Raw genomic sequence first — 10315 nt, forward strand, 5'->3', positions numbered from 1 at the left:
TAGTTTTGTTAACTTACTTTTTTGTCCTTTGAATGGGCCATACCTTCCTGTTTCTTTGTACGCCTTGCGATTTCTCACTGAAATCCGGGTATTTGGATTTAATGTGGTACCTGTGGAAATGAAATTCACCCCTATTCCTATGGTTTTCTGGTTTTTTTCTTTTTTTTTTTTTTTAATGTTTTTGTTTGTTATTTTTTGTTATCATAGGATTCCCTAGTCCAAGGATCAGCCTGAGGTGTACATGTAAGGTATTCTCAGGTCTTTTCTAAGCCTGAGCCTATTCCTTTCCCTGAACATGTGTGGTCACATTCTTATTTTCCCTGTGTATGGAGTCGCATTTGAATGTCCTAGTCTTTAATCTTTTGCTTACAAAAGAGGAGAAGAAAATAATGAAGGGGGGCAAAAATAAAAAAGGTTGTGAGTCCTTTAAATGCCCTGGATGTCTCATCAACTGGAGAGGAAGGGGCTTGCAACAGTGGAGAAAGTGCAGCAACTGTGGACCACCCTTCTCTTTTTGATCTGGAGGAGCAATCAGCCTTGAGAGCTCAGATCTCCAAATATTTGGAGGATGCGTCCTTTTTTCCCACGTTGGCTCCTGCAAGTTGAGTGCAAGCTGCTCCAGGAGTAAGTGCACAGTTCACTGCCATGGGCCTGAGAATAGGGGCTGGACAGCTGCTACTGTGCTAAGACCTGCTAGTGATGTAAATGAAGTTTAGTTTACTTTCAAGCCTTCCTCTGCAAGTTGCAAGTCCTCAAAGAGACTCTAGAGTTCCTGAATATTTACATTAGGCAATTTGCCTATTCAGTTGTTATCTAACTAAGAAGACAGATTCTTGGTGTTTTCTATTCTGCCATTTTCCCCAGAATCTTCTTTTCCAGTCCTTCCTTTGCTAAGTCTCCTAGGCTTTTGCCTTTTAAAAGTTATTTTCATCTTAATAAAAATAATATATATAGCTTTAAAGTTAATAAGTAATATAGTACCCATAATTATAACAAAAAATTCTGTCTTCTGGTTTAGCCCCTAAGCCTACTCCATGTAGACCTGCTTTCAAGTTTTAAGGTGTTTTTTGTGTTTATCTCTGTATTGCTGCCTAAGGTGATTACACCTCTACTGCTTGATTTATGGGCTATTAGGTCGACCCATTTTTCTGTCTTTCCAGTATAATTGCATGCTTGGTTAAATCAATATTCATTGTTTATATTATCATGGCTACGTCTAAGTGCTTAATACTGAGCCAAATAGTATATATACTCTGATTACATGTGTTTTGTGGCACACCTTTATTTATTTACTTGGCAATAGTAGGGTGAAATGTGGGTGCAATTATTTATTATATAGAACTTTTTCTTAATGTGACTGGTTTCGATATGATGGATCTCCCTGTGTCTTTAAGTACATGGTTTCAGAGTCTATAGTCACGCTTATTTTCTTCACAATAAATTCATGCTTCGCACTAGAAATGAAAAGTGGAATTGCTTGGCTATGTGGACTAGGGGAGGGAAGATACCTGGAAGTCTTAACTACTAATTACACAGACTTAAGCTAATATTTGTATTATCATCCTCTTCCTGCCATTTATGTTTTCTGAGGACTCTAGTTTCTTCTTTTTTTTTAATATTTTATTTTTTTGAAAGAGGGAGAGCAAGCGAGAGAGCACAAGCAGAGGGAGAGGGAGAAGCAGACTTCCTGCAGAGCAGAGAGTATGACGTGGGGCTCGATCCCAGGACCCTGCTATCATGACCTGAGCTGAAGGCAGACACTTAACAGACTGAGCCACCCAGGCACCCTATGAGGACTCTAGTTTCTGAATCTTTGCAGGGTTCTGGTTTTTGACTCATCTTTATTATTGGCCTTGGGGATTTATTTACTTTTCTCAACTTTTGCATTGGTGGGGTTTTACTGAGAAGTGAAGAAATGGATAACAACCCACTATGTTTAATCAGAAGTCCCTCCTATTTTTATGTAGGTCTAATAAAATAGAAATGTTTAATTATGCTTCAAATTTATTAGTGGCAGCTTATTATCATCAGGTAGAAGTTTAAACTGTTTGGCATGATACCTGAAAGTTCGTAGGGTTTGAATCCTGTCTACCTCTTCAGCCTCGTTACTGGCCCCACTTCTCTTTCTTCTATTCTTTGTTCTAGCCATACTTCTCTATTTGTAGTTTATTGAATGTATCAATTTCTCTGTGAATATATCTCACTTTCTACTTTAATATACAATTGTGAGTTACCAGCATTAGGAAGATAGTTTAAGCTATAAAGTGTGGATGAGATTCCCTGAAGCAGCAGTATAGGAGAGTAGTAACAATCCTGAGACTGAGCCTTAAGGAAATCCAGCATTTAATGAGTGTTTTAGAGGAGGAACATAGAAAATCAAGAAAGAGTAATCAGATAAGTAGAAATTGAGGGATTATAATTTCATAGGAAAAGAGTGTTTTAGGAAGCAAAGAATGCATTAGATCCTAATGAGGTATCAGGTAAAGTGAGGATAAAGAAATCATTTTATTCATGTCATGGGTCCTTGAGTGATGATTATAGAGAAGGAACTTCTGTTTCTTCCAAAGTTGAAGGCGAGTCCTCTCAGAGTAAAGAGAGCAGTGGAAGGGTCATTAGACCTTTGAGGAGAATCAGAATTTTGACATAATTGTTCTGGAGTGTGTGAACAAGTGGAGTGGAGAAATGTAAGTTTGCTGTTGGGGTGCAGTTGGTGATACCTAATTTATAGACTTTACAGTCTATCCTGTTGTGATTTGTCTCCTCCCGTCCTCAACTGGCCAGGTGTAAACATGTTTATATGAAGAGTAGATAGTTGGGTTTATCCAGGAACAAAAGAGTTTAAAGTGTTGGTGAAATACTAGGTTATGGAATCTGAGCGGGATAAGGAATTCGGAAGGAAATTACTGGGTAGGGAAATGAAGATTTTGCATTGTGTTGAATGAACAGATTCATAGAGCAGACGGTTTTATTAGGATGTGGCGGTAATCAAAGGTTAAAATGCTCAGTCTTCAAAGAGCTTATATTTTGTTTACTTATTAATTCTTAAGTTCTTTTGTAGTTAAGTGTATTTACTGATCTGTTAACTGAATCTTGGATTTGATGTAAACATATCTTCATCGGCTTGTCCTCCTGGGCCAGTTGAGTTAGGAAGTAGTAAGTAATTAGAAGAAAAGACAGATAGTATGTATGTACAGGTGGAACAGGACTAGAAATAGGAAATGAGATAGTTTTCATTGGCATTTTCAAATGGGGGAAGGGGATAGTAACTTGTGGTTATCAAAGGCATATTTTTTTCAAAGATTTATTATCTTAGCAGGGGGAGGGGCAGAGGGAGAGGAGAGAGAGAATTCTTGGGCCGACTCTCCTCTGAGCACAGAATCCAATGCAGGGCTTGATCCCAGGACCCCAAGGTTATGACCTGAGCCAAAATCAAGAGTTGGAAACTCAACCAACTGAGCCATCTAGGTGCCCCTCAAAGGCATGTTAAAAAAAGAAATTAGGAACCTCAATCCTTTATTCTTTTGTTCCCCTGGAAAGTTTTGAAACTGGAAACAGTTAATACCTTTTTTAGAAAATGAAACAAATGATGAATTTCATTCCCTTGAGAAAGGGAAAGAATCTTAGGTCTTCATGTTGGATTCATCAGGAAGAGAAGCATATTCAACTATTTTATATATTCAGCTATTTTATATATCGAACAGCATACAACTTGTGATAGTATCACTAATTTTAAGGGAGATTCCTACTTCCTGCTATTTCTGGCTTTTCTAATTTAAGCCCATTATAATTTTTTTTTTTTTTAAAGATTTTATTTTATTTATTCGACAGAGATAGAGACAGCCAGAGAGAGAGGGGAACACAAGCAGGGGGAGTGGGAGAGGAAGAAGCAGGCTCACAGCAGAGGAGCCTGATGTGGAGCTCGATCCCATAACGCCGGGATCACGCCCTGAGCCGAAGGCAGACGCTTAACCGCTGTGCCACCCAGGCGCCCCAAGCCCATTATAATTTTTATCTAATAATCTTCATTGTTTTCCAAATCTTTATGTACTCAGGTATAGTTAATGGAAGTTCTAAAATTTAATGGCAGTAAGTTTTACGTGGTTGCCTTTAGTTTTATTAGAAAAATAGGTTTTGAAAACTTTATATCTGTTTGCCTTTGAAAAGTCTATTGGTATGGAAGACTTTGGGAAAGCAGACTCTTAGTGTTCTGTTTACAAATACAGATTTTTTTCTTTAACGTGGTGATGTTTATGTTACCTTGAAATGTGAATACAGTGTATTTTCATTCAAGTTAAAAAAAGAATGTTTGCTCTTGTAGACAAACATCGGGTGGAGAAACAGGACACTTTTACAGAAAAATTAATTACTCAGATCATAAAAAATCTTCAAGTGAAAATTTCCAACATCCATATTCGTTATGAGGATGATGTAAGTATTTTAATAGGTGAAACTTATTTTTATGTTTGCTTTAGTGGTCAACCTATTGGATGCTGAGAAGTGGAGGGACACAGAGCCGAAAATGACTTGATCTTTCTTTTCTGTAATTATAGTTTTTATTTGCAGTGTTTATTGCCTTGATTGCACTTTCCTAAAGTGTTCAAAAATCAGATAATGGAGGAAAATGCCTTTTTATATTACAGTCATCTTTGATAGTTGGGCATTATGAATTTAGCAGTTATGTATTTTAAAATGCTTTATATTTACCTTGTGGAAATTATACTGGTGTAGGAATCAGTAGAGCTAGATTCAGATTATCTCATATAGATCCTGTATTCTCTCTGAAACGAATAATTATTGACTTCTCAAAGTACTATTGTGAGGTCAATTTATCAATAAGCTTTTTTAATAAACTGAAAAACATGCAGATTTACTGTACAATAATACATTGATACTTGATATTTTAATTAGATTTGGAAAAATACAGGAGTAAAATTTGTTGTAGAAAGTAGTAAAATGTTTTTTAGTGTTTGAAATAGAATATTTCCCAGAAAATGAACTTCTTTGATAAAATGAATTTTAACTATTAAAAATCTGAGTAAAATTTGTCTTTCCTCTTTAGATCACAAATCGAGACAACCCACTGTCATTTGGTATTTCCCTTCAAAATCTCAGCATGCAGGTACTTTGAAAAGAAATTTAACCATATTTGTGTTGTATAGTTCATCTAACTATTAATTATTGTTTGTGTGTGCCAGCATCAGAAGTAGTTGTCTATATAGAATTAGTACAGAAAGTGCATAGGCTGGATTGGAATTGGAAGTAGGTAGTTCAGCATTTCAAAAAATGGTTGATTATGAAATTTAGTTTAAAATATGAGGACTTATTTGCAAATTAGAACATTCGATACTTTTTTCCCTTAAAAATACATTTCTTAAAAAAGTAGAAAGTAAAAGTAATGTTTATTTCAGAAACTTTGATAAGTCTTGAAAAGCATAAAAAAAAATAACTCAATTTCCTCACTACCATTATTAATATTATGGCAAACTTTCTTCCTGTCTAGTTTTTCAAATTGAGGAATTTTTTTTTTTTTTAAGATTTTTTGTTTATTTATTTGACAGAGATAGAGACAGCCAGCGAGAGAGGGAACACAAGCAGGGGGAGTGGGAGAGGAAGAAGCAGGCTCATAGCGGAAGAGCCTGATGTGGGGCTCGATCCCATAACGCCGGGATCACGCCCTGAGCCGAAGGCAGACGCTCAACCGCTGTGCCACCCAGGCGCCCCCAAATTGAGGAATTTTTAAAGTATACGAGCAAATAGAGGATTATGAAACACTGGCTTGCATCCAGAATGGACAGTTGTGGAATTTGTCACTTAAGTTATAAATACTTTTAAAGAATAGACAGGAGTAAAGTTTAAATATGTTTTGTTGTCTACTCTTCACCCTTTCCCAGAGATAAACATCCTAAGTAATATTTTATGTGATTTTTCTTTACATTTTCATTTTTCTTGACACAGTGTTTTTGACACTTACTTGTGTTGCTACACATAATTCAGTTTAATTGCAGCGTAGTATTTCATTACCTGCTTTTATTTGTTATATCCATTGGGGTTTTGTGTATAATTTCTTCTTAAAACATGGATACACTATAAGCAAAATAAATAAGGAAAGCCAAATGAAAAGTTATTGAATGAAGTCGGGTGGGATAAACTGTCAAATGCTGATGTAAGTTTGAAAAATAAGGATGGAGAATTAACCATTGGCTGTGGCTGTGGAGGTAATGGGTAACTGACAGCAGTGGTGTTGACCATCACCTTTGGGAGACTTTGGAAACTGGTGTCCTAGTCCAGACATACTCAGTTAGAAACTCAAGTGGGGACCCAGCAATCTAGGTTTTGAAAAGCCCTCCAGGTGATTTTGATGCACGCTCAAGTTTGAAAACTTGACTGTTGTCATCTCTTCAGTTCTCTACCAAAAAATGAAAACCATCTTTGTAGAATAATCATCTAAACCCTTTATTCACCTCAGTGGCTTCTCATTGCTATTGGAATAATGTTAGTAGTTTCGTTTTAAAATAGTTTATAATTGCTTTGTAATCTGACCCCAGGTAACATCTGGTTTCACTTCTTTGCTTTGCTTTATGTTCTCTGGCCATACTGGGCTTTCTTCAGTGCCCTGAACATTTTGCATATTTGTATATTTTCCTACTCCGAATCATATTCCTTACCTTAAAACCAACAATTTCTATTCATATATCATATATTGGACATCACTTTCTCCATTATATCTGTAAGTCTGAGGCTCTTACCTTATTCTAAGAACTATGTATTTAATCTTTAGGGTGTCACTAACCTGTAATTGCTTGTTTACTTGTCTGCTTTTTCAGTCAGCAGTGAGCTCTTTGAAAGCAGAGGCTTTCTTGTGGTCAGTTAATGTCCTTTCACTGAATGTTTTCAAGAACACTTTATGAGAAGTTGATCAAGGGCATGGTTGGTACAATTTATAAGTCTGCCATTTCACACGTAAATCACACTTTCACTGTTTTTTAATTTTCTTTTTAGACAACTGATCAAAACTGGATTCCATGTTTACATGATGAAACTGAGAAACTGTTTCGTAAGGTAAAATATTTTGTCAATCCCCAGACTTAATAAAAATGACTTTTAGAAAGGTAAATGGTAATATATATATTTATGTGAATTGTGTTTACTTGCGTTAACTATCATGACTCCATTATTTGAATCTTCTGAAAATAGCATATGTTAAAGAAGAAAATGAAACATATAATAAACTTGATTTATTTTCAGTTAATCCGATTGGATAACCTTTTTGCCTATTGGAATGTGAAGTCTCAGTTGTTTTACCTTAATGATTATGATGAATCATTGGTAAGTAAATCCTTTTGAAATGTGTATGTACACCTTTGTTGGTGTCATATTTTGCATAAGGTTTTATTATCGTTTATTAACATACTGTAGTCTGTGTTTTTTTTTCCCGTAGGCAAAATCCATTAACATTTACAGAAATTAGTGAATATATACGTGCCTGTACACAAACATTTATAGATCTTTTTTTTTGTATAATTGACATGCAACATTAGTATATATTAGTTTTATGTGTGCACTGTAACGGTTCAGTATTTGTACATAATGTGAAATGATCACAGTAAGTCGAATATCCATTATCATACATAGTTAATTACAGAACTTTTTTTTTTGATGAGCACTTCTAAGATTTACTCGCTCAGCAGTGTTGAAATATGCAGTACAGTATTGTTACCCGTAGTTGCCATGCTGTACATTACATATGTCTCCATGACTGGCCTACTGTATAACTAGAAGTTCTTAACATTTTGATTCCCTTTACACATTTTGTGTATCTCTCACTCCACCTCTTAATAGCCACTGGTCTGTTCTCTGTATCTGTGAGCATGAGCTTGGCTTTTTTTTTTTTTTTAAGCAATCTACGTATAAGTTGGTTGGATGGTCTTTGTTTGTCTGACTTATTTCACTTAGCATAAGGCCATCAAGGTTCATCCTTGTTACAAATGGCAAGATTTCCTTCTTTTTATTTTTATTTTTTTTTTATTTTTTATTTTTTATTTATTTATTTTTTTTTGTGATTTATTTATTTTTTTTTTTAAAGATTTTATTTATTTATTTGACAGAGATAGAGACAGCCAGCGAGAGAGGGAACACAAGCAGGGGGAGTGGGAGAGGAAGAAGCAGGCTCACAGCAGAGGAGCCCGATGTGGGGCTCGATCCCATAACGCCAGGATCACGCCCTGAGCCGAAGGCAGACGCTTAACCGCTGTGCCACCCAGGCGCCCCAGATTTCCTTCTTTTTAATGGCTGAATAATATTCTCTGTGTGTGTGTGTGTGTGTATATATATATATATATATATATATATACACACATACAGTTTATTTTCTTTATCTATTTATCAATGGACATTTAGGTGGTTTCCATATCTTGGCTATTAATGCTGCAGTGAACAGGGAGGTGCATGTGTCTCTTCTAGTTCATGTTTTTCTTTTCTTTGAATAAATATTCAGAAGCGGAATTGCTGGATTGTATGGTAGTTCTTTTAATTTTTTGAGGACACTCCATACTGTTTTTCCATAGGGATTGCATCAATTTACATTTCCACTACAGTGCATAAGAATTTCCTTTTCTCCACATCCTTGCTAACGCTTGTTTTTTTTGTTTTTTTGTTTTTTTTGGGATAATAACCATTTTAACAGGTGATAGATAGCTCATGCTTTTGATATTGTGATTCCCTGATGATTAGTGGTGTTGAGTACCTTTTCATGTACCTGTTGGCTATCTGTTCAAAAAATGTCTGTTCAGTTCCTCTGCCATTTTTAAATTGGATTGTATTCAGTAGTTTGCCTTTTCATTATGTTGATGGTTTCCTTTGCCGTGCAGAAACTTTTTTGTTTGACATAGTTCCACTTGTTTATTTTTTTCTTTTGTTGGCTTTACTTTTGGTGTCAGATCCAAAATACCATCACCAAGACCAATTTCAAGGAGCCTACTGCCTATGTTTTCTTTTCAGAATTTTACAGTTTCAGGGCTTACATTCAAGTCTTTTAATCTGTTTTGAGTTAATTGATTTGTATGATGTAAGATAGTGGTCCAGTTTCATTCTCTTGCATGTGGCTGTCCAGTTTTCCAAACACCAGATATTGAAGAGACTCTCCTTTCCTCCTTATATATTTTTGGCTTCTTTGTTGTAAATTAATTAACCATATATGCATGGGTATATTTCAGGGCTCCTTATTCTATTGATCTCTGTGTCTCTTTTTATGCCAGTGCCATACTGTTTTGATTACTATAGCTTTGCATTATAATTTGAAATCAAGGATTGTGATAGCTCCAGGTGTGTTCTTTCTCAAGCTTACTTTGGTTATTCAGGGTCTTTTGTGGTTCCATACATACATTAGGGTTCTATTTCTGTGAATTATGCCATTGGATATTTGATAGAAAGTACATTGGATTATAGATTTCTTCAGATTATGACCTTCAGATTAAGAAACAAATCATAAAATGGGCAGAAGATAAGAACAGACACTTTTCTAATGAAGACATACAAATGGCTAACAGACACATGAAAAAAATGTTCAAAATCATTAGCCATCAGGGAAATTCAAATCAAAACCACACTGAGATACCACCTTACGCCAGTTAGAATGGCAAAAATAGACAAGGCAAGAAACAACAATTGTTGGAGAGGATGTGGAGAAAGGGGATCCCTCCTACATTGTTGGTGGGAATGCAAGTTGGTACAGCCACTCTGGAAAACAGTGTGGAGGTCCCTTAAAAAGTTAAAAATTGAACTACCCTATGACCCAGCCATTGCACTACTGGGTGTTTACCCCAAAGATACAGACGTAGTAAAGAGAAGGGCCATATGCACCCCAATGTTCATAGCTGCATTGTCCACAATAGCCAAATCATGGAAGGAGCCGAGATGCCCTTCAACAGATGACTGGATTAAGAAGCTGTGGTCCATATATACAATGGAATATTACTCAGCTATCAGAAAGAACGAATTCTCAACATTTGCTGCAACATGGACGGCACTGGAGGAGATAATGCTAAGTGAAATAAGTCAAGCAGAGAAAGACAATTATCATATGATTTCTCTCATCTATGGAACATAAGAACTAGGATGATCGGTAGGGGAAGAAAGGGATAAAGAAAAGGGGGGTAATCAGAAGGGGGAATGAAACATGAGAGACTATGGACTATGAGAACAAACTGAGGGCTTCAGAGGGGTGGGGGGTGGGGGAATGGGATAAACTGGTGATGGGTAGTAAGGAGGGCACATATTGCATGGTGCACTGGGTGTTATACGCAACTAATGAAGCATC

General features: G+C 36.0%; 1 protein-coding gene across 1 annotated transcript in view; it reads left to right on the forward strand.

Moving 5' to 3' along the window:
• VPS13A (vacuolar protein sorting 13 homolog A) overlaps positions 1 to 10315 on the forward strand; it is a 240974-nt gene that overhangs the window by 22802 nt on the left and 207857 nt on the right. Inside the window, 4 exon segments of the mRNA XM_002925447.4 lie at positions 4319 to 4428; positions 5060 to 5119; positions 7000 to 7059; positions 7246 to 7326. Coding sequence (XP_002925493.1) covers positions 4319 to 4428; positions 5060 to 5119; positions 7000 to 7059; positions 7246 to 7326 — 311 coding nt within the window.

Source organism: Ailuropoda melanoleuca, chromosome 17, assembly GCF_002007445.2.
Source record: "Ailuropoda melanoleuca isolate Jingjing chromosome 17, ASM200744v2, whole genome shotgun sequence".
In the NCBI taxonomy this organism is placed as follows: Eukaryota; Metazoa; Chordata; class Mammalia; order Carnivora; family Ursidae; genus Ailuropoda; species Ailuropoda melanoleuca.